This window comes from Pinus tabuliformis, chromosome 6 (assembly GCF_031772625.1).
Source record: "Pinus tabuliformis cultivar Carrire ecotype Pingquan chromosome 6, CPIR1, whole genome shotgun sequence".
Taxonomy (NCBI): domain Eukaryota; kingdom Viridiplantae; phylum Streptophyta; class Pinopsida; order Pinales; family Pinaceae; genus Pinus; species Pinus tabuliformis.
Window position 1 is genome coordinate 1,608,177,348 of NC_142292.1, and position 24,845 is coordinate 1,608,202,192.

The 24,845-nt window shown below is 38.9% G+C and overlaps 1 protein-coding gene across 1 annotated transcript in view; it reads left to right on the forward strand.

Moving 5' to 3' along the window:
- Positions 1-24,305, forward strand: part of LOC149265032 (vacuolar protein sorting-associated protein 52 A-like) — a 296,453-nt gene extending 272,148 nt beyond the window's left edge. Inside the window, exons 20-21 of the mRNA XM_089429097.1 lie at positions 23,728-23,785; positions 23,876-24,305. Of these exons, the coding sequence (XP_089285223.1) occupies positions 23,728-23,785; positions 23,876-24,180 (363 nt within the window). The 3' untranslated portion in view covers positions 24,181-24,305. The remainder of the gene's footprint in view (positions 1-23,727; positions 23,786-23,875) is intronic.
- The last annotated feature ends 540 nt before the right edge of the window (positions 24,306-24,845 follow it).

Genomic DNA, 24,845 nt, shown 5'->3' on the forward strand with positions numbered 1-24,845 from the left:
GCACTGCATCTCCTCTCTTCATGCTGCATCGTGCTGCCCATAGCACTACCACTGCTAACTGCTGCACTGCAACTCAGTTACTGAGAAGTAACTTATCTCCCAGCTCTAACCTCTCTGTCAGCCTAGAGTACTCTTGATGCTGAAGCTTCCTCTGCTGCTGACAAGTGATCTCTCTCTGACCTCTGTGTTGCTGCAACAACTCCCTACATCTTGCACCGTTTCACACCTCTCTGTGCCATCCTGCACTGGTGCAACACTATCATGTCTCTCGCACTGTTGCAGCTTGCTAGCCTCATGCTGTCCTAGGACTCCTGCACTGTAGCTCTCTGCCACTTCATCTGCATCCGTCTGTACCCGCATCCGCCAGTCCTGTTACTCCTCTTCGGGGGGCCCGTAGCAAGGTATAATCCAAGAGGCTGGGTACCTCGAGGATACTGCCCCTCATCGCTTGTAGTCTGCCTGACTACAGCTCGATGTCTCCCCACTTCCGCTCAAGTGGTGTGTGTGCACTCATGGAACACAGAACAAAAAGGATCCTGGCCTTCCAGATGCCAAAGTTGGATGCCTCATCCAACCTGTCCTGATCCCTCAGCCCATTCATGGCCATCTCTCTGCTCTTCTTGTTGACTCCTCCGAGTCTCTCTACTTCCCACCTGGGAGTTCTCTGTTCGACTCTTGTTGAGTCTACCTCCCGTCTGCAAGTTCTCTGTTCGACTCCTGCTGAGTCTACTTCCCATCTGGAAGTTCTCTGTTTGACTCCTGCTGAGTCTCTTTACTTCCTGCCTAGAAGTTCTCGATTCGACTCTTGCTAAGTCTCTCCACTTCCCGTCTGGAAGTTCTCGATTCGACTCTTGTTGAGTCTCTCTACTTCTTGTCTGGGAGATCTCGGTTCAACTCCTGCTGAGTCTCTCCACTTTCCGTCTGGAAGTTCTTGGTTCGACTCCTACTGAGTCTCTCTACTTCCCGTCTGGAAGTTCTCTTCTGGACTCCCTCTAAGTCCTGATTTCCCACCTGGAAATCCTTTTGCCAACGTCAAGTTGCCCCTCTCCGATCGTTTGTGCAACAATAACACTAATCCGGATTCCTTGGCTAGAAATCCGCCTCGGCAGCAACTCCCTCTATCTTGGCCTCGCCCTGTTAAGCACTGTTCTGACTATAGTACCCCACCAGCTCCACTCTGCAACTTACCCACAGCCTCCTAAACCCCAACAAACTGAATGTTAGAGCTCCTAGGCTCTGCGCAATACCGACATCGACAATTCAGCTTCCTCAACCAATTGCGTTAGCTGTCCTGGCCTCTGCGTGAGCCTGTCTTTGCCTCCTTTAGTCTCTGCGTGATGTCTTCTTGGCTCGAACTTGATGATGCAGGCACTGTGTCACCCTTTCCTTGCTGCTTCTCTGCTAGGAACTACTTGTCACTCGAGACAACTCTTTTCTGATGCTGTTTCTCTGCTCGGCTCCTGTCCTAAGTTCTCCTGTGATCTGCAACCACGCTCTGATACCATGTTGGAATTTCTAAGTCTAACTGTTAGAAACCCTTTATGTACTTTTCTAATTTATTTCTGCCTACTTGTTTTGATTAATTAACAAGCTATTTACCATGTAAATACTGAAAATAAATACAAGTACATACTCAACACATTACAAGCACACAAGTGACACTGTTGTTTTTGGACCAATGTCCCCAGAAAAACCCTATGCGGGAAAACTGGTGCAACTATCTGAGGGTTTTAATTATGCAGTTTCTAAATATAATTTGGGTGCCAATACCGGCTCACCCAACAGAGAATAATCTCGGCGGTATTACCTCTTAGTCGGAGACAAATGTTTTGGTTGAAACCCCAGATAAAGACTCCGACAACTCCCAGCTCCAATCTGCCCCAAGAAAACCCCAACGTCAACCTCTAGGCACTGCGTCAACCCTTTCTGGCCTAGTGTCTTCCCAACGTCACCCTACCTCGCCCTGCGTCAACCCCTGGAGGCACTGTGTCACCCACGTTGGCTCTCTGGGGCACTGCGCAACTCCTGGCTACCTCTGCGTGAGCCCTGGTTGGCTCTATGACCCTCTCTCTCGGCTTCTGTGCTGATCCTCCTGATACTATCTCTGCCTCTTTGCTTTTATATTTACTGCCCCTCAGCTGCAACTCTGATCACTCTTTTGACTTCCTCAGCAAACCCTGCCCTAGAATATCGAAATCTTGATCAACTTGGTGTGTTCTCCAAGTGACCCTCAAACATGCTCTTATACTTTTCTCATTGAAAAATCAACGGATGAGATTAAGTCCTTAGTCGATGGCTAAGATTAGATCTGGCTTGATCCATGTCTTTTGGACCATTCTAACACAGTTTTATATTAATTCACTTTAATATTTTAATTTCCCTAAGTTTAGACTTAGGGGATCCATTAAAATAATTAATTATTTTAATATCTCCCAAACTATTTAGAATCTTCTCAAACCCTTTCTGAAGGGGGTAGACCCTACGGAAACAGAATGAAAGAAAACTAATTGGGAACCAACCAGTTCGGGAGACACAGTGAAACGACCAAGTACTTGATTAAGATTTAGTAAGACTTATAGGATTTGATTAGATTTAAACAATTGATACCAATGCCTTATGGAGTCAACAATCTTGCTAGGAAATTTAGGACCAAGTAATTTATTTGCAACTGCTGCTTGGATGAGTGACTATCTTATATGAAATGCAGATCCTAAAGTTAATGTGAGACACAGGAAACTTAGTTAATTTTAGTTAAATGGCTATCTAAGTTTCAACCCTTCAATCCTTTCTATATTGAGCCTGATTTCATAGTAATTGACAGAGAGAAGCTAAGGTGAAGCACAGTAAGGTGTGATTAACAATACCTCTCTTGAAAATCTAACATACCCGGTGCCTTCGGCGCTGCAGAGAGCTGTGGCTCTGACCACTGCAAGGTCACCGTTTTAAGTACTATTAAAAGAAGGCTTCTCAAGCAAAGATGGATGGGTACCTATCTCTCTATCGACCAAGCTTATGTTTGGAGGTAAATTTTAATTATGTAGAACTAACTTAATATGCAAATTCACAAGATGATTAGAAGATGAGGTGAAGTTAGATTCAAGGATTAGAAGCACTTATGCTATAATCTATCAAAGCCCTTAATCACCAAAATGAAATGTTCACTTTACTAGACAAAGACTTAAAGATAAACTTCTTAGCAATATCACAATTAAACCGCAAGCTTACTTCAAATCTTTTTTAATACAATAATAGCTCAAAGAGAACGAAAACTTCTCCACAATTTAATATCAAATGCTCAAAAAATACTCAGCGTAGGAAACAAAAGATATGCAATTTATCACAATTCCATGACAAAGTACTTTAATAATTAGTTGAAATATTCGCAAAATATTTAAAATGCAATAAACATCAAATAATTCAAGTAATTAAATCACGCTAGAGCTAATTCAACGACGAACAATCTCAATGGATGTCAAGCATAAGTATTGGAAATACTGAGAGGGAGGGGGGTTGAATCAATATTCCTTTTCAATTGTTCTTTTAACCAGTTAGATTCTTCACAAATATAATAAGAAAGAAATGAATAATAATATCTTTATTTAGAACAAGGGAGGATTGGAATCCTCTTTTTCAAATAGTACAATAATAATTTGAGGGCACCAACCCTGCAATTTTCCAGGCACCAACATGTTGCCAAGCACCAACTTGGACTTTGATGAGGCTCCGACCTCTGGGGCTTTGACCCTATCTTTTCCAAGGCACCAACCTTGCGTTTAGGAGCACCAACCCCAAGGACTCCAATCCTTTTATCTTCTTTGATAAAGAACAAGAATAGTACTTACTCGAATGTCCTTGACAAATTCTTCACTGTTCAATTACTCCGCTTCGTTGTGTTGTCCTTGGCTTGCACCTTCACCATTCAATTCACTGTACTTTGAGGTTAACTTCAAACAACTCCACCATAGACTTCACACTTGAAACTGCTGCAGTCTTAGTTTATAGTCCAGTTATGTCACAAAAATCAACCCACTGAACGCTACTATCCAAGCCACTGTCTGCTTCTATCAAAGGTGCTGTCTCATTCTCAATCCACTGTCATTGTCTAGCCTTTTTGATTTTTAGGCTCAGTCCTTGTCACAGTGCTTTTATCAAACTGTTCCACGTTGTCCGAGGTATCTTCTCCTTAGTCCGAGTCCAACTGTGGTAATGAAACTACCCAAAACAGTTGTTGATGCATAAGCAAAAGGAGTACTAAAGAACGCTGCTCAGATCTAATGTGTAAGGCAACAGTTTTGAGGTAAGACACTGCCACCAATCCGAGAAGCACTGTAGTCAATCTGCGTACTTTTTAATGAGATAGTGAATCCACAAAATCCAAGATAAGCAGTCTGAGAAAACCCTGTAATGAGGCAGTCAAAACAAGAACTTTTGTAACGAGACAATCAAACCGAGACAGTTAATCCAAGTGTTTGTTCATCAATCTGGTTATCACTATGCAGAAGATCCGAGGTGCAGAAGTCTGAGGTTCCTTTAGGCTTCTTTCTTGGATGTCCACGAGTTGTGAACAAAAGTAATCCTACTCTGTATTTCCACCGAATGCTTGATGGTGAAAAGTGATGTCCGAGCACTCATATATATAATTATTTCAGTGCTAATGCGAAAAGACATGACTCCTATAGGCAGGCCGACATGAGAGACTAAGTACAGGTCGGCTCCATAACTGAATAATTACATTTTATCTTAAAAATTCGATTTCTCTCTAACCACCAGGTGTTTGGAGGCATGTGAGGGCTTGTCGGGAAGGGGAAACGATCCTCTTTCAGATGGTCTAGGGTTCAATTCGAGAGGATGCCTTCAAGGTGTCCAGGTTTAATTGTTTTTTTGACTGTGCATGAAATTTTTGTGCAGACATCCCTCATCATAGCGTGTCATCATCATGACTCCAAGTTCCTCATCATAATTTTCCTCATCGTGGTGTGCCATCTTAGTTTTCCATGTGATCATGGTGGCATTCATGTCATCAACCATGCATCATCCTTGGTGACTTCCAACCATGACATCATATGTCATCAAATCAATGTCCATCAAGAGAGTTATATTTCATCAATGACAATTATTGACCAACAGTCTCCCCCTTTGTCATTGATGGAAATATTTGAACATCCTCTCCCCCTTTGACATCAATGGCAAATGGGGTGGCCAAGTACTCCCCCTATCAAACTGTTTTCTTTGTCATGCTGCTCCCCCTGACATGCTGCCCTACTCTTGTGAAGATGATTATTTAATGTGATGCAAGAGCAATAACCCCATCTTTTGGCGAAGGTGTTCAAATGCTTCTCATGGAAGAGGCTTTGTGAAGATATATTTGCAATTTGTTTTTTTGTATTGATGTACTCCAACTTGATGTTTTTTTCAACAAGCTGTTCACGGAGAGTGATATTTGATTGGAATATGTTTAGTCTTTGAGTGCATCATCAGATTCTTTGAGAGATTAATGGCACTAGTGTTGTCACAATAGATGGTGATTCAGTGTTTAGTTTCTATGTTGACATCCTTCAAAGCTTCCTTCATCCATAGTATCTGTGTACAACAATTTGCAGCGGCTATATATTCGACTTCAGCTATGGAAAGAGGTATAGATGATTTCGTTTTGCTGAGCCAAGATACTAGATAATCTCCCATGAAGAATGCATTTCCACTGGTACTTTTTCGATTGTCCACGCTTCCAACCCAATCAACATCGGTGTAAGTTGTCACTGTAAGAGTTGTGCTTTTAGGATACCAAAGACCAAAGTCAGGAGTTCCTTTCAAGTATCTGAGAATTCTTTTCACAACCAACAAATGGGATTGCTTAGGAGCTGATTGAAATCTTCCCAGCATTCCTATTGCTTGCATAATGTCATGTCTTGTAGCAGTTAAGTATAGGAGAGCTCCAATTATTGACCTGTAAAGAGTTGCATCTACCGAGGGGGATTCATCATCTTTGCTCAATTTGCAGTCTGTGGTCATCGGTGTGCTCATAGGTGCACATTCTTCCATCCCATATATTTTAAGCATGTCTTTAAGATATTTTGCTTGAGATATGAACATGCCTGCTATGGTTTGAGATACTTGTAGTCCAAGGAAGTAAGATAACTCACCAATCATCGACATTTCAAACTCTTTTGACATATTTTGAGCAAACTCATGGCTCATCTCATCATCATTGCTAGCAAAAATCAGATCATCAACATATACAAGAGTGACTAGTAATTTATCCTTGTCCATCTTCATGTAGAGATTACTTCCTGCCACCCCCTTTTTGAAGCCTTGTTGTTGTAGATAGTGATCTAATCTTGCATACCAAGCTCTAGGAGCTTGTTTCAACCCATATAATGTTTTTTTCAACTTACATACAAAGTCTTTTCCTTCTGCTAGATCAAACCCTTCTGGTTGCTCCATGTAGACTTCTTCCTTGAGTTCCCCATTCAAAAATGCTGATTTTACATCCATTTGATAGACTTTGAATCCTTTTGAGTAAGCAAATGCCAAAAACATCCTTATAGATTCCATACGAGCTACCGGTGCAAAGGTTTCAAAGTCTATCGAAGTCACAAAAATTAAAATCAAAATGTTTTATTTTAGTTTTCTTTCTAATTTAAACAAAAACTCAACAAAAAACATAAATGAAAGCAAGTAAAAGAAAATCGAATTAGTAATGTTATGAAAATCTAACCCTAAATGAAATCAAAACAAAACAAAGTAAAATTAAAAAAAACAATAAGAAAGGGAAATCAAATTGTTTTTTGTGTGCAGGTTTGGACAGGGACAACGAAGGAAAGGTTGAAGGAGTTCGAGGAGCTTTGAAGGACGCAGGGACTGTGAGAGGGAAGAGCTGTAGGTTGAGGGAGGATACTGGCTGAGGAGGCAACGAGGAACACAAAGATGACATCGGTGGAAACGATGACAACTGCGAGGAAGGAGCTTTGAGCAACGATTAGGGATAGAGCTCGAAGGAAAGGAGAAGAGATCCACGAAAGAGCCTGGCAACGGAATAGAGGAGAGAGCAGCAAATAGAAAAAACACAGGTCGAAGGGGAGCTCTGCGAGGAGGGAAAAAGACTGTGGGAGAGAGGAGAGCTCGGGCAGCGCAACAAGGAGAACGCAAAGAGGCCGCTGAGAGCTGCGTGAGGAGAAAAAGGGATAGCGATTTTTTTTTATGCAAGTTGATGGAAAGAAATAAAAGAAATGCAGGTAGCAGAAGGGTGAAAACCTTCGAGATTTGAGTAGCGACAAAGGAGAAAATGACAGGGAAAACGAGGATGCAGATAGGAGCACACTATCAAGAAGAGAGGAGGAAAAAAACGCAGCAGACAAGAAGGCTCAACAATGTAGTAGACAAGAGAAAAAATTGTAGCCCGAGAACCTAAAAATAAACCCAGAAATTTATATGTTAAACCAATATATTCCTGCTTTAAAATCTGCGCAAAAAAAAAAAAAAAAAAAAAAAAAAAAAAAAAAAAAAAAAAAAAAAAAACAAAACAAAAAACTTCAGATAATCCCTAGATCTAAATTTTGAAACCTTCAGACTGTGAAAAACTTTGAATAATGTCCTTGCAAAATGGTATTGAGGCCAGATCTTACCCTCCAGGGCCTGGATTTGGCTTCAAATAAAAATTTCTCTTTCAGATCTGCACCTGCAAAAACGAAAACAAAAATATCCAGAACCCAGATATACAAAAATAAATAAAACCCCAGAAACCCAAGTTAGAAAACTAAAAAAATTACAGATCTATGCACAAAGATGGTAGATCTATCAGATTTGAGGAGTATGAGTCCAACTCTGCTCCCAGATCCGATAATCTAAGGCTCTCAATAGCCAGATCTATCAATTTTCCACAAAATATTTAAAAATAAATTTTGAAAATTTTGGAGAGGTACTAGCCCAAAAACACCGTGCAGGAAAATTTTTAGTCTTAAGATAAGTCCTGGGGCTTATATGAAGTAGGCTCTTTAGAAAATATACGTTGAGAGTTGGCTGGCCCAACCGAGAACTATCCCCAAACGCTCAACAAGAAAAACTGAAAGATCTCCTGCAAACACTAGAGAAACCATCGGACCAAGTAGAGGAATAGAATAACAATGAAATTCTGAGGAAATAAAGATACCTGCTACGTTGATCAAAATTAAGAATGTTACCCTAGATCCAACAGATTGAGTAAGATACCTGTATTCAAATAATTCTAAAAGGGCTATTGATTGATAGTTTGCACATAACATTAAGCATAAATTAAAACAATGTTACCATAAATTCATGAAGAAGAACACCACAACATGTTGAAACCGCAAAGACTTTTGCATTAATTTCGAAAAAGTATACAAGAGAGCTTGAGAGCTTAGTACATGATTCAAAGATCGTATGAAAAGACAGAGTGACACTGACCTCTAATTTATAGGTAAAATCTCCAACAACTAATTGGCTTGATTCCTGTCAAATTAATCTCAGTGGTTCATAAAAATTTAATTAATCTTTAATCATCACCATCGAAATTATTTAATTTTTGAGGAAAAATCGAATTTATCATTTAATTGATTTTTAATTAACCCAAAATTAATTATTTTGAGTTAATTTCTTAAAAAAGTTGACTTTGACTTAACCACCAAGGCTCAAGGGTCCAATATTTCTTGATTTCCTCAATATTCCCTTAGCTAGAGACCTCCAAAAATTAACTTCTTTAAAACCCACGAATTTCACCACTGGAGAAATTAATTTTACCTAAGACACAAAATTAATTAAATTTCTGGCTTAGGCTTTAATTTAATTTTGCCAGAAAATTTAATTAACTGATTGATGAGGGGATTAATAATTTTTCTAACCCTCTAATATTTAGCCATGGTGTCTAATTATGAGAGACCATGCACTAAATATTTTTTACATGAAGATTTTACAATTTAATACATGAAGGGGGAACACCCGTTTGTTATAGACCCTCAACATTTACCCATTTTTGCGACACAAAATATGATCTAGTAGACCAAGTAATATGTAATAAAATAATCTAGCCAATTAGCTAGGATTATTCCCAAATTACTTTTACAAAGACTCGATAAAAAACACTAGGACTCACTTAATATCTTGACGACAAAATCCACCCTAGCTTTGGGGTGAGGTTGGAGGGAAAAACTCTGCTGATCATTTGTGTCTAGAGACACAGATGAGTCAGTGAAACAAAAACTTCCTAAGGTAGAAATCGTCATCAAAATACTATGCTTACCTAGGTTGTTACATACATAATGGTCTTACTAAGATCATTTACATTATAACCATGCATAATGGGTTTACATCTTTAACAAAATTGTTGGCTGATGATGAAATCTGAAAGGCGCGAACACTCGAACATGATAGATCCCTTTTGCGAAAAAAGGGGTGTATTGCTATGGGGTCGTTGACACAGAGTGGTCAACATCTGGCTCTAGTTGGGGACACTTTGCTTCATTGAAAGAATGTGAGAATCCAGAATTTGCATCCAAGCAACACACAAGATTACATAAGTAGTGTCCATCCAAATGTCATCATATAACATTAAGCACATGAAATAAAAGTTCATCAATAATTTTATTAACATGAAAAGTAAATCTAATCCTTAAACAAAAATGAAATGCTTAAATGACAAGGTGTAGTGTTAGAAATACAATACAAAGGATGCCCCATGACATCAGATATCATCTTTGAAGAATAGCTTGAGCATTTGGCCATTTGAAAGTAAGTCAAGTGGTTTGCCATCCAATCTGCTCAAGTGGAATGAATTTGGCCCAATAATGTCTTCGATAATGTACGGTCCTAGCCACAAACTATCAAACTTCTTATGTTTTCCTGGTTTTTCATTCTTGCAATTCCAAAGGAGTACCATATCTCCAACCTACAAAGATCTAGATCGAGATGATTTATCAAAGCTTTTGTTAATGTTAGACTAAATTTTACACATTATCAAAAGCTTTCCTACGAGTTTCATCCAACTCCACAATTTGATCGATTCTATCTTGAACAACATGTTTAGCAGTAGTAAAATGTTGAAGGAGTTGATAAGCTGGCAATTTAAGGTGCACAGAGAAAGTTACATCCAAGCCATAAACTAATTCAAAGGGACTTTTAACTGTAGCTTTCTTTTTAGTAATCCTATCTGCCCGTAAAGCATACTTGATTTTACTGTCCCAAGATCACTTATTATCTCCTACTATCTTCTTGATAATGGTTATAAGATTTTTATTACTTGATTCAACAAGGCCATTACCCCGAGGATAGTAATTAGATGAATGAGATAAGACAATGCCATACTTGAAACAAAAAGATGAAAATTCTAAAGAACTAAAAGCCTTGGCATTATGAGTGGTGATCTTGGCAGGGACACCAAATCTAGTAATGATATTATTTTCAATGAAGTCCATAATGGCCTTTTCAGTGGCATTCTTAGAAGAGATGGCTTCTACCCATTTAGTGAAATAATCAGTAGTAGTCAAAATCCACGAGTAGCCATTATTAGAATTTTCATGAAACTTCCCAATGAAGTCCAGACCCCAATGCTGAAAAGGTGCCTCCACAACCATAAGTTGCAAGGGCAGGGCAACAAGCTTCTGTTTCCTAGTGAACAATTCGCAGGCTTGACAACTTCTAACAAACTTATGCACACTAGAAAAAATCGAAGGCCAATAATAACCAACTCTTAGAATTTTGTGGGCAGTTTTTCTAGCAACATAATGACCACCACAAAATCTCGAATGAAACTCAAAAATTAACTTCTTGGACTCAATTTCATCAACACACCTAAGTACTATGCCCTCAGTATATCTCCATCCAAGGCCATCCTTCATGAGGCAATACTTAGTGGCTTTTAATCTAAGAGCCCTTCTTTTATGAGCAACTAAATGGTTAGGACATGTAAGATTTAACAAGTAATAAATAATATCCTTGTCCCATTCATGCTCTCCTAATCTTTGCAGCTCAAGCGAAGATGAATCATTAAGACAAATCAAACCAAGGGCTTTCTCATTACCTTCGGTCATCTTTTCAGCCAAACCTTGACCTTTCACTAACTTGTGGGTCTAATCTCTAAGTCATATTCTTGGATTTTAGTAACCCACCTAGCATGCGTCCTAAGCAATCAGTTTGAGTTAATATATCTTTATCCGCAGAATGTGGGACAAAAGCAATGATTTTGGAATAACCCACATAAATTCTGAAATGCTTAAGAAATTTAATTAAGGCATAGACTTGCTTTTACATGGTAGTGTAATACAATTCAAAAATTTGAAGCACTCTACTCATGAAAGCAATAGGTTGCTCATGACCATCCTTATTTTTTTGTAATAAGACACCAACAATGGTATCTTCAAAAGCCAAAGAGAAAATCATAAAATCGTTTGAATAATTAGGACTAACTAAAACAAGAGCTTTGGCAATAGCGCCCTTGATTTCTTGAAAAGCCTTTTTGCCATCTTCTTTCCATAAAAATTTTACTCTTTTTCCAAAAGCTTTGAATAGGCTTATAGCTACTTCTGCATAATTTGGAATCAATCTTCTAAGAAAATTTGTTTTTCCCAGAAAACAGTGAAGGGATTTTAGATTGAGGGAGAGGAATCTTTTGGATTGCATCAACTCTTTCAGGATCAATCTTGATTCCATCTTTAGAAATAATGTGACCAAGTAATTTTCCTTCAGTTACTCCAAAAACAGACTTAGCTGGATTTATGGAAATCCCATATTCTCTACATTTATCAAAAACTTGCCTAAGATGACCTATATGACTAATACTATCTTTAGAAAAAACAGTAAGGTCATGTTGATAAATTTCGATAATTTTCCCAATTAAACCCTTAAAGGCATAATCCATAGCCCTTTGAAAAGTAGCCCTAGCATTGGTTAATCCAAACAACATTCTAATATATTCGAAAATACCCCATGGTGTGGTGAATGTAGTTTTGTGATGATCCTCTTTCTTAACCCATCCCTGATTATATCTAGAAAAACCATCTAGCAATGACATCATTCCAAAACCAGTTACACTTTGCAACATAGTCTCCGTGTTTGGCAAAGGGTAATTATCCTTCTTACATGCTAGATTAAGGTTTCTGAAATCGACACAAAGTCTAATTGTTGTTGGAATTTCTAAGTCTGACACGTTAGAAACCCTTCATGCACTTTATTAATTTATTCCTACCTACTTGTTCTGTTAATTAACAAGTTATTTACCATGTAAATATTGGAAATAAATACAAGTACATGCTCAACACATTACAGATCATCAACTGAAGGAAATAGAAACAAGCACACAAGTGACACCGTTGTTTTTGGACTAATGTCCCCGGAAAAACCCAATGCGGGAAAACCGGTGAAGCTATCTAAGGGTTTGATTTATTAAGCAGTTTCAGAATACAATTTGGGTGCCAAATCCGGCTCACCCAACAGAAAAAAATCTCGGCAGTAGTACCTCTCTACTCGGAAGCAGATATTTTGGCTGAAGCCTCAGATAAACACTCCGGCAGCTCCACAGCTACAATCTGCCCCACGAAACTTGAGCGTCAGCCTCTAGGGACTGCGTCAGCCTCTGGAGGCACTGCGTCAGTCCTCTGGCCCTCTGAGGCACTGCACAACTCCTGCTTACCTCTGTGTGAGCCCTGGCTGGCTCTATGTGAACCCTTCGCTGCTTCTGTGTCCCTCTCTTCCGGCTTCTGCGCTGATCCTTCTGGTGCTATCTATGCCTCTTTTCTTCTATATTCACTGCCCCTCAACTGCAACTCTGATCACTCTCTCAACTTTCTTAGCAAACCCAGCCCCATAAAGTCGAAATCTTGATCTCTTGGTGTATTCTCCAAGTGACCTTGAAGCCTCATCTTATAGTTTTCTCGTTGACAAATCAACGACTGAGATCAAGTCCTTAATCAACGACTAAGATTAGATCTGGCTTGATCCATGACCTTTGGACCATTCTAACACAGTTTTATATTAATTCACATTAATATTTTTTTTTCCTAAGTTTAGACTTAGGGACTCCATTAAAAATATTAATTATTTTAATATCTCCCAAACTATTTAGAATCTCCCCAAACCCTTTCTGAGTATTGGAGATCTCATGTGCCTTAGCCTCTCCACCAATTTTCGTGGCTAGAGCACATCGATGCTACCCCAAATCAACACTCCCTCTTAGCGAGGACTATGCTCTAGTAATATTTCTCACTACACATCACCCTGATCATCCGACATCAGTCTCTGTGCTGATGCTCGACTTGCTGCCCAACATCCTCTGCATTGCTGCATCCGTACTGGAACTCCCTCTGCATCCATGCTGTTGCACATGGCCCTGCGACTGACACTGCTGCATCTGCACTGCAACCCCTCTCATCATGCTGCATCGTGTTGCCCATAGCACTACCACTGCTAACTGCTGCACTGCAACTCAGTTATTGAGAATTAAGTAACTGATCTCCCAACTTTGACATCTCTGTTAGGTTAGAAACACTCCTGATGCTGAAGCTCCCTCTGTCACTAACAAGTGCTCCCTCTCTGACCTCTATGCTGCTGCAACAACTCTGTGCATCTCACACCGTTGCACACCTCTCTGTGCCATCTTGCACTAGTGCAACACTCCTTGCCTCTCGCAGTGTTGCAGCCTACTAGCCTCGCGTTGTCCTGGGAATCCTGCACTCTAGCTCCCTCCGTTGCTCAATCTGCATCCATCTCTACTGACATCGCCAGTACTACTACCCCTCTTCTGGGCTCCCGTAGCAATGTATAATCCAAGAGGCTGGGTACCTCGAGGATCCTACCCCTCATTGTCTGTAGTCCGCCTAACTACAACTCTATGTCTCCCCACTTCCGCTCAAGTGGTGTGTGTGCATTCATGGCACAGTCATCGTCTGTCTCCACTTCTTTTTCTGCCCTTGCTGGCGCTGCCTTGGTCTCGGAGGCCTCTCCCTTGCTCTTCTTCTTTGGACACTAAATCACATAATGACCCAGCTCCCCACAGTGGAAGCACTTAACCTTGGAGAGGTCCTTCTTCTTCTGTTTCTCTTGCTTTCCCTCAGATGCTAGGGCAACATCCATCTCCTCCCTCTTGATTCTGATCCCCTTGCCGCTGCTTCCCGCCTTACTCAGCCTTCCGATCTCTTCTTGGGGAAGAGCAACCCACATTTCCTCCCAATCTGGAAGGGTCGCCTTGCCCAGTATGCTCTGGACAAACACCTCCCAGTGTTCTGATACTACATTTAGGGTTGTTCTCACCATCAATTCTGGATCCGGTGTTGCCCCTATGGAAGTCAGCTGATCCCAGATCTCCTTCAATCGACCAAGGAATGGGTCGATTTGTTCTCCCTTCTGCATCTGGTATGATCGCAACTGATTTTCTAGTAACATCCTTCTCTGCACAGAAGTATGCTGGTACAATTTCTTTAGGGCTTCCCACATCTCATTTGTCGTTTCCTTTTCGGCAATATGTGGTACTACATGGTCCTTGACCTTGTCAAGGATGATGCTCTTGGCCCTCGCCATTGCCTCCTCGTACTTGTCGTTATCAGCTGGGTCAACTGGGATAGCTATTGTCCTCAAGGCGAAGTTCTTGACACGATTCCTGTCTAGAACAAATAGGATTATGGCCTTCTAGACTACGAAGTTTGAGGCTCCGTCCAGTTTGTCCTAGTCTCTGACCCCGTTCACTGCCATCTCATTGCTCCTCTACTTCCCTCCTAGAATTTCTTGGTGTGACTCTCTCTGAGTCTTGATTTCCCTCCTGGAAACCCTTCTTCCAGTGTCGAGATGCCCCCACTTCGATCGCTAGTGCAACTGCACCACTGATCTAGATTTCTCAGCTAGAAATCCTCGGTAGCAACTCCCTCCTCCTTGGCCTTGCCCTGTTAGGTACTGTTCTGACTACAGTACCCCACCAGCTCCACTTCGCAACTTACCCATAGCCTCCTAAACCCCAGCGAACTGAAGGTTAGAGCTCCTAGGCTCTGCGCAATCCCGGCACCGGCAATTCAGCTTCCTCAACCAACTGCGTCAGCCCTCCTGGCCTCTACATGGCTCTGCGTGAGCCTGTCTTTGCCTCCCTCAACCACTGCGTTGCCTCCTCTTAGCTCAATTTTGATGACGCTGGCACTGCGACACTCCTTCCTTGCTGCTACTCTGCTAGGAACAACTTCTGTCACTCAGGACAAGTGTTTTCTGCTGCTGCTGCTCTGTTCGGCTGATGTCCTATGTTATCTCGTGATCTACAACCATGCTCTGATACCATGTTGGAATTTCTAAGTCTGACACGTTAGAAATCCTTCATGCAGTTTACTGATTTATTCCTACCTACTTGTTCTGTTAATTAACAAGTTATTTACCATGTAAATACTGGAAATAAATACAAGTACATGCTCAACACATTACAGATCATCAACCGAAGGAAATAGAAACAAGCACACAAGTGACACCATTGTTTTTGTACTAATGTCCCCGGAAAAACCCAATGTGGGAAAACTGGTGCAATGATCTGAGGGTTTGATTTATTAAGCAGTTTCAGAATACAATCTGGGTGCCAAATCTGGCTCACCCAACAGAGAAAAATCTTGGCAGTAGTACCTCTCTACTCGGAAGCAGATATTCCAGAATCCAGCTGAAACCCTGGATAAACACTTTGGCAGCTCCATAGCTCCAATCCGCCCCACTAAACCCCAACGCCAGCCTCTCTCTAGCCAAGCGTTAGCCCAGCGTCACTTTGGCTTAGCCTTCGTCAGCCTTTGGAGGCACTGCGTCAGTCCTCTGGCCCTTTGCATCACCAATGCTAGCCCTTTGAGGCACTGCGCAACTCCTAGCTGCCTCTGCGTGAACCCTTCGCTACTTCTTTGTCCCTCTCTTTCGGCTTCTGCGCTGATCCTTCCGATGCTATCTCTGCCTCTCTACTTCTGTATTCGCTGCCCCTCAGCTGCAACTCTGATCACTCTCTCAACTTTTTCAGCAAACCCAGCTCCAGAAAGTCGAAATCTTGATCTCTTGGTGTATTCTCCAAGTGACCCTCAAGCCTCCTCTTATACTTTTCTCGTTGACAAATCAACGACCGATATTAAGTCCTTAATCAACGGCTAAGATTAGATCTGGCTTGATCCATGACTTTTGGACCAGTCTAACACAGTTTTATATTAATTCACATTAATATTTTATTTTCCCTAAGTTTAGACTTAGGGACTCCATTAAAAATATTAATTATTTTAATAACTTCCAAATTGTTTAGAATCTGCCCAAACCCTTTCTGGGTATTGGAGATCTCATGTGCCTTAGCCTCTCCACCAATTTTTGTGGCTAGAGCACATCCGATGCTATCCCAAATCAGCAATTATACCATTCTTTTTCCTAACAATCACCAGGTTGGAACACCATGTTGAATGCCTAGTTTGAGTAATAATTCTTGCTGCAAGCATGTTGAAAGCTCCTTTTGAACTAAAGGGGCTAACTTAGGATTTATTTGCCTAAGCTTTTGACGAAAGGGTTTAGCATTTTCATCTTTCAAAGGGATAGTGTGCTCCATGACATCTTCCCTATAACCTTTTAATTCATCATAAAAAAATGCTAAAACATCCCAATATTTACGAAGTAAATTGGTTAACTTTTTCCTTTCTTCGTCATTAGTACCCTTACCAATTTTGACAATCTTGGGATCACTAGAGGTACCAATGTTTACTTCGATGAATTCACCTGGATCCATTTTATTTTCCTCTTTCATCTTTGTGGCATCATGCCGATCAAAGTGTTGCTCCAAAGAAACAACATTCCTAGTAGGATTTATAATATCTTCCTGATAATCAGATCCATCCTCCTTAGAATCTATCTAAAAATTTCAAACTTATCCAAATTATCAAGAAAACGAATCACTTGTTTCTCATCATCAAAAACTTGCCAATGCTCAGAATTATCTAGAACAGAAGGTCTAAAAATAACTTCCATTTTTTTCTTATCCTTGATCAATTCATCAGATAACTGCAAAGTAGAAGCAACTATGGCAAGCTCATCTGCCAAACTATTCTACTCTCTTGGGATAACTTCAAGGTCAAGGGCATCGAAGTATTCCATAGTATCACATACAACATTTCGACAATTCCTTAACCTTTGATTTTTACATGTAAATTTATTTTTTATTTGCATGATAACTAATTCAGAATCTCCCCTGATACTAATCAACTTAACTCTTAAATCCTTTGCCAACTCAAGACCCAACAACAAAACTTCATATTCAACAATGTTGTTGGTTGCTTTAAATTCCAACCTATAGGCAAATTTTGAAACATGACCAAAGGGAGACTTTAAATCTATACCAACGCCTTTAGCATGCCTAGATGATGCACCGTCAAAATACTTGTACCACATTTTATCCTTCAGATCCCCAATCTTTTCATCAACCTTATCATCGAGAAGCACTATGGAATTAGATATAATAGCATAATTCCCAATGTCAGATTGTTCTTTAATTATCTCATTATGGGGTCTCTTAGGATCTTCAACATGGAATCTTCTTTCAGGCTCTCTGTTAAGTCTTACAAACCCATCACCTCTAGGAGAAGGAATCATAGCATATGACCAATTCATCTAAATACTTCCTCCTAGATCAGAGGCGCATTTTCTAGATAATAGCATACCCCAAGCATCAGGCACATCAACAACAACAATGTCCATAACAATCATAATGTCAAGGTAAATTGATAAATGAACTTGCAAATCCTTGATTAACCCATAAACTTCAATCTTCTTAGAATCCATGGCACATATATTGTAGTAAGGCCTAGAGACTCTTAAATTAAGTTGTTCCATGACCCTCTTGATCACGACACAAGCTGATGCACTAGAATCCAACATACAATTATTTAATTTATATCCATTAACCATCAAAGTAATGAAGAATGGATGATGATCCTTGTTATTTGAATCCAAACTTTGCAAATATATAGGGGCATCTTGATAGATAGTCTCATGCGCTTTCTGTTGAAAAACATTCACTTGAGGAGCTTCAATAACTTTTAATAAGTTAGCTCTTTGGGAAGGAATCTTCAAAATCTCAGTGACAGGAATCCAAATTTTTTTTATTAAACCAACTTGCCAAATCAACATCCAATCCAGAGTTTGAACCATGGTTAAAACTACGAGGGGGAATTTGATTTCCACTTTGATCCTTATCCCTTCTTTGATAAGCTAAACCCTTATCTTTAGCAATTTCTAAGACTTGCTCTGGAGAAGGCTTTTCACCAAATAATTTAATCATCACATCCTTCTCATGATCAAAATTATTTATACTAAAGGACGATGTGGAAGGCCTAGCATCTTGATTGTTTTCTTTAACCTCCATCCAATCTTCCATAGACAAAGAAAATTCTTTACCAACAACATTTATTTGATTATTTGCCCCAAACATTCCATTGTCCATAATTCTTTTAACCGTGGGGCAAGTAGCCTCCTCATGAAGAGCATCTCAAGCCCTACAATAAGGCGTAGCTTCATCCACTAGATTAGTAGATTCAAGCAAATTAGGTGGTCTCTGCTCACTAGATTGGCCTTTTTTATGCCAAGTATTATTACTTCGATTATTATTATTATTCTTAGGCTGGAAATTCTGTGTTTGAGCCCTTTCCATTTGAACCAACCTAGACTGCAAAGTACTTATTTCCTTGGCATGGTTAGAGATTAATTTCACTTGGTTAAGCTCCATGCTTTTAATTTTTGCAGTGATTTTTGAATAAGGTCGTCATCAGATTCTTTAACTTGTTTTCCTTTAGGTTCTTTCAATTTTGTTGAAGCCCTATCAAAACCTAGGATTTTAGACTTCCCAGATGCCTTCTTATCTTTTTCAAGCTCCACAACTAAAGTTTGAGCAACTTTATAATCATGATTCTTAGCTCGTCTCAATTCATAAGATGTATCAGGATTAAAAGCATCGATGTAAAAATCCAAAAGAGATTTATCAGGAGGTTTATAATCTTGAGGTAATTCCTTAATAATATCATTAAACCTCTTATTAAATTCTTCTACGGTCTTATTTTCTCTCTTTTTTTTTATGACACTGATAGCTTTTACGAGATGCTTCTCTTCTCTCTTATCTCCATACTTTTCCTTAAAGGCATTAATAATCAATTGCAAAGAATCAAATGAATTATTAGGCTTTTCCGTAAACCAGTCCAAAGCATCTCCCTCCAAGGTAAGAACAAAAGGGCTCATTTTTACATCTTCATGATTATAATCAACAACCCTCACATACTTACCTAGCCAAGAACCAAAAGCTTTCAGATGAGCATTAACACTAATTGCATTATTGCCCTGAAAAGAAGGCAATTTATCCATCCCATTGTCTGGAAGATCATTGGGATAACCTTGAATGTTAGCAAAGTTACAAGGGGCGAACACGTCCATGATGTGTTTTCAATCGGGTTAGGAAAAAGAAAATGGATATCAGAGAGAGCTTCTTGTCTGAGATTAACAAGAAGGGTACAAGAAGAGAGCTTGTGTAATCGTACTCTGAGAGCCCTTTCAAGATCAGGAGCAGGATTAACCAAGCTACTTGGATGTCTTCTAGTACACACTCTTGTAGAAGATGAAGGAAGTGGAGTCGCCACTCGGACAAAAATCTAACTTCAAATAACCCAAATGCAAGGAAGAAAGTCAATAAAATGAACCAAGGACAAGGAACTTATCTCGGTGAGAGACGAAAGGATGAGAAAAATAAAGGAGATGAATGTCGAATGTCGTAAAGCCAAAATCCAATAAATTGGTCCTCGACAACGATGCCAAAAAATGTTGTCGCACAGAATGTCTAGGCACCGCGACAACAACTCAGATTGGGGGTTGTCACCTTGATCCCCAATCTCTCTGTTTAAGCTATCTCCATACAATAGGCGAAGGAGGGTAGACACTACAAAAATGGCTTGAAGGAGAACTAGTTGGGAACCAACCAGTTCGGGAAACACAATGAAGCGACCAAGTACTTGATTAAGATTTAACAAGACTTATAGGATTGTATTAGATTTAAACAGTTGATACCAGTGCCTTATGGAGTCAACAACCTTGCTAGGAAATTTAGGACCAAGTAATTGATTTGCAACTACTGCTTGGATGAGTGACTATCTTATATGAAATGCAGATCCTAAAGTTAATGTGAGATGCAGGAAACTTAGTTAATTTTAGTTAAATACCTATCTAAGTTTAAACCCTTCAATCCCTTCTATATTGAGCCTGATTTTGTAGTAATTGGCAAAGACAAGATGTGGTGAAGCACACTAAGGTGTGATTAATGATACCTCTCCTAAAAATATAACATACCTGATGCCTGCAGAGAGATGTGGCTCTAACGACTGCAAGGTCACCGTTTTAAGTACTATTAAAAGCAGGGTTCTCAAGCAAAGATGGATGGGTACCTATTTCTCTATCGACCAAGCTTATGCTTAGAGGTAAATTTTAATTATGCAGAACTAACTTAATATTCAAATGCATGAGATGATTAGAAGATGAGATGATGTTAGATTCAAGGATTAGAAGCACTTATGGTAGAATCTATCAAAGCCCTTAATCACCAAAATGAAATGTTCATTTTATTAGACAAAGACTTAAATATAAACTTCTTAGCAGTATCACAATTAAACCATAAGCTTAATTCAAATCTTTTTTAATACAATAATAGCTCAAAGAGAACGAAAGCTTCTTCACAATTTAATATAAAATGCTCAAAAAATACTCAGCATAGGAAACAAAAGATATGCAATTTATCACAATTCCATGACAGAGTACTTTAATAATTACTCTAAATATTCGCAAAATATTTATAAGGCAATAAACATCAAATAATTCAAGTAATTAAATCACGCTTAGAGCTAATTCAACGACGAACAATCTCAATAGATGACAAGCATAAGAAAATGCCCAAAACCTTAGCATGCAAAATACTCTAGCAATTAAATTTTGAAAAATTTAAATACCATGAAGAACCATGAAATTTAAATGCTAAGCAATTCAAACAATTCCAGAATTAAAATGATTTTTCTTATGTGACCCAAATCCAGAAAAATTTATCACTTTCCTATAGTCAATCTTTAGAGATGATTTAAAAAATTATTTAAACGTGTTTGACTATAGAGAAATTAAAAATTTTAATACCACAAAAGTTTCCCTTTAAATTTTAAAGTCCAAAAACCCCTAACACAAAAAACCCGAAGAAGGAACCTTAGATTAAAACTTTAATTATTCCTTAGGCAAATTTTAATGTGCTAAGTTTTATGAAACAAATTTAATGTGGCAAATGATCATTTGAAAGGGTGTGTCTCCATATGTGAGCCGACTTGTCATTTGTATACATTCTGAGGCTGACATCAAGAAGAGGATGACTGTTCTTGTCTATTGGAGGGCTTCTAGTCAACTTGTAGACTTATATACATTCTTTATATGCCCAAGAAGGGTCATACATGACATTGACTTTAAAAACAAAAATCCCTTGCTCATGAAACCCATGAGGCAAGGCAATAATAAATTATGTTCTTCATTACATCATTTACAAAAATCACAATTACATGTCATTATGAAGACCAAACCTAGTTACATTTTACAACAGGGCCTTGGTGAGAAAATAATTGGCTAAGTGTTGGCCAGAGCTTGTTCATTGAGCAGGAGAACAATTTTTCTTTTACAGGTTGAGCTCAGAGTTGGAGCTAGCAATTGTAATAGTTTCTCAATTCATTGATTAATGTAAAGAGACTTTGAGGGTTTTTTCCAGTTGGGTTTCCCTAGAAATCACTATGTATTTGTGTTTTTTCTTATTGCATGTTTGTGCATGTTGTTCTAAATTGTGAATTTCATTCTGCAGATCAATAGCATAGAATTGTGTCTCATGATTTTCAGTTAGAATTCTTAAGCCGTTACAATTTCTATCAAATTTCTATAGGAGGGAGATGTGAAGTGGCCTGCTCAGACAGTGGAATACATTATCTAGTATAAGCAATAAGTAGATTACAACAATAAAGCAACCCACGAATAATATGTTATTAATACACCAGTCCTTTTAGCACTAGCGAGTACATACCCTTCAAATGGCATCTCTAGCATGCAATAATTATTATCGCAACACTACTAAGTGTGCAACCTTCTAATCAGTGTGTCTAATATGTACTGGAGGAGTCAGTGTTGAGATCAAACCTATGTATCTGTTTGGTCCATTTTAGCTGAAAAATGGGGATAAGATCTAATACTAAGAAGATTAATATTATGTTGGTCACAAAATTGCTTTCCAATACAACTTTGGTAGCCTTTTGCATGCATACAAGAAAAGCTATCTTCTAAGGAGCAGCTCAATCTCCTTCACAGTTACTAGTTCTATTTCTAGAGTGGAAAATTAACACCAAATGTGCAAAAATGGTAGAGGCTGAGTTGAATTAATACATGATGATGAATTGATTCATTGAATCCTCTTTTATATGTTTGATCTCTTGAAAATTATATCATTCTTAGCGTATAGTGGAAAATTAGCATTCAATGTGTTATACTGGCAAATTTATATAACTGGTAATGGTGAACTGAAGCATTGAAGCATCTCTTTTTATGCTAAGATGGATGCATCAAACATCCATCCAGTGTTACAAGGACCGAACTGGACCGGATGGTTCAGACTGGTTTGATCATTTTGAGGCAAAAACTGGTTCGAACTAGTGACTTGAACCGTTTTTGTCCGGTTCGGTACGGTAAAACCATGTAGAACGCAACAAGTGGGGCCTGTTTTGCTTTTTTTCTTTTAATGTTTGTCTTAGCTGGGCACTAGCCCAAAATAGGTGCCTAATATTCAAGCATATGGCCCTACTATTGCTATGCATTTCATGGTAAAAGTAAAAGTAACATTCTCCTTATCTTTAATTTTCATCGCATCTTTTTACTTAAATTTTTAACATTACCATGAATTGACTTAGGATGTTTGAGAGTGGTTTTGACCTCATTGGATTTCATATGGAAAAAGTAAAATTTTAGATCTCACTCAAAGTCCGTCAAACTTAACAGTTTTCCAGGATTTCAGGATTGGGGGATTGCAACGCTACATTGGATTTTTCTCATGTACGGGGATATGGAACTAGTATTTAATCAAGAGCACCAAGCCCTCTATGTACCTTGATGTTAGTGGCATTGGTTGTTGAACTCCTCTATCATGAGACTACTAATAAAAAACCCATCACTCAAACAAAATCTTGACTTGACATGCTCTGAGTTTTCCTTCTTATTTTAATGCTTAGAGGGTGATATTGATGACAAAGATTCCAATATAGGCAATGATTTTTATGCTATGTAGGTATTTGTTGTAGCGTCATTTTTTTTGGATGTTAGAGGCCATGTGGAGCTTGTTTGCTGATGTAGTTTCGATTTAAAGATGGATTGCACTCAGTGCTATTTTGGTTGTGTGCACCCTTACATGCTATATAAATGAGAAATTTTGCTTATTTGTGGAGAAATGGTTTGGGTTCATATGAATGCACATGAATATATATGTTTTTCTTTAAAAATTGAATATTTTATGTATTTTTGGTCCGGTTTTTTTACCGGTTTCCATACGGTTCTAACCGGTTCAATGACCGGTCCTGGGGGTCTACCGGTTCAATGACCAGTCTGGTTCTGATAACTATGCATCCATCCCTCATAGGCCAACTTGTACCCTTTGAACCTATGTCGAAGGCACTTCTGATTTCACTGTGTACTCGTTTACTGCAGGAAGAGCTCTTGCTAGAACACTTCAATGATCTGATCCGATTTGTAAAGACACGAGCTGGTATGTTTATGACGTAATCCTGAATGGTTGTCTCCAAATTCAACTGATGAGAGAAGAAACATATCCACTAACAGCCTTTGTTAATGGCAGGTGAAGAAACAAGTTCTAGTTCAGAAAGACCTGTTACAGTGAATGAAGTTGAACCTTTAGTGAAAGACTTTGCAAGCCGCTGGAAAGGAACAATTGAGGTTATGCATAAAGATGTAATTACATCTTTCAACAATTTTCTTTGTGGTATGGAGATCTTGAAGGCTGCTCTCACGCAGCTGTTGCTATACTACACAAGGCTTTCAGAGTGCATAAAGCGAATAGAAGGTAGCTCAGCACTCAATAAAGAACTTGTGTCAATCTCCTCTATTATGTATGAAATAAAAAAGTATTCTAGAACATTTTAATTTGTTGAAGTCTTCTGTTCAAATTTGAGAATTTTCCACATTTACCTCCTAGTAATTCATGTCACTTCCACTAGTGACATTATTGTTGAATTTTCTTGAGCCTTCGTGATCTGGTTCCGTCAGTTATTCAATGTGATGCACTATGATTCAGTTGCTTGAGATAAGAAAGTTTTGTTTTTGATGTTTCATGATAATTCAAAGCTCCATTCTTTTCAAAGTTCATTTGTCATAAACTATGAATCACTCAATAATAATGGTGCAATGCATTCCTCCTCTGGCTACTGCCATAAGATTTTTGTTTTCATGAGATTCATGCGGTAAATGATGTTTAGCAACTTGTGTTATTTCATGCCTTACTTTGGGAAGGACGAATTTGGCGGCCTGGATGTTCTCATAGTTTTTTCTTTCAAACTAGGAATTTCCATAGATTATCAGTGCATCATTGCTGGATTGAATTTTATAAAGTTTACCTGGAAATTTATTGTGGTTGCTTTTCTGTTCTTCGAGCATCACATGGACTAAATGTGCCCCCACATAATCTTTGAATTCTTTCCATCTTGTTGAGGTTTTGTCATTTGGAGGTCAGTTCCCAAGTTGCAGGAAACAGCTAACCCACCCACGTACCAGCACCCAAAACTCATTGAAATAGAGACAAAATGCTTTGG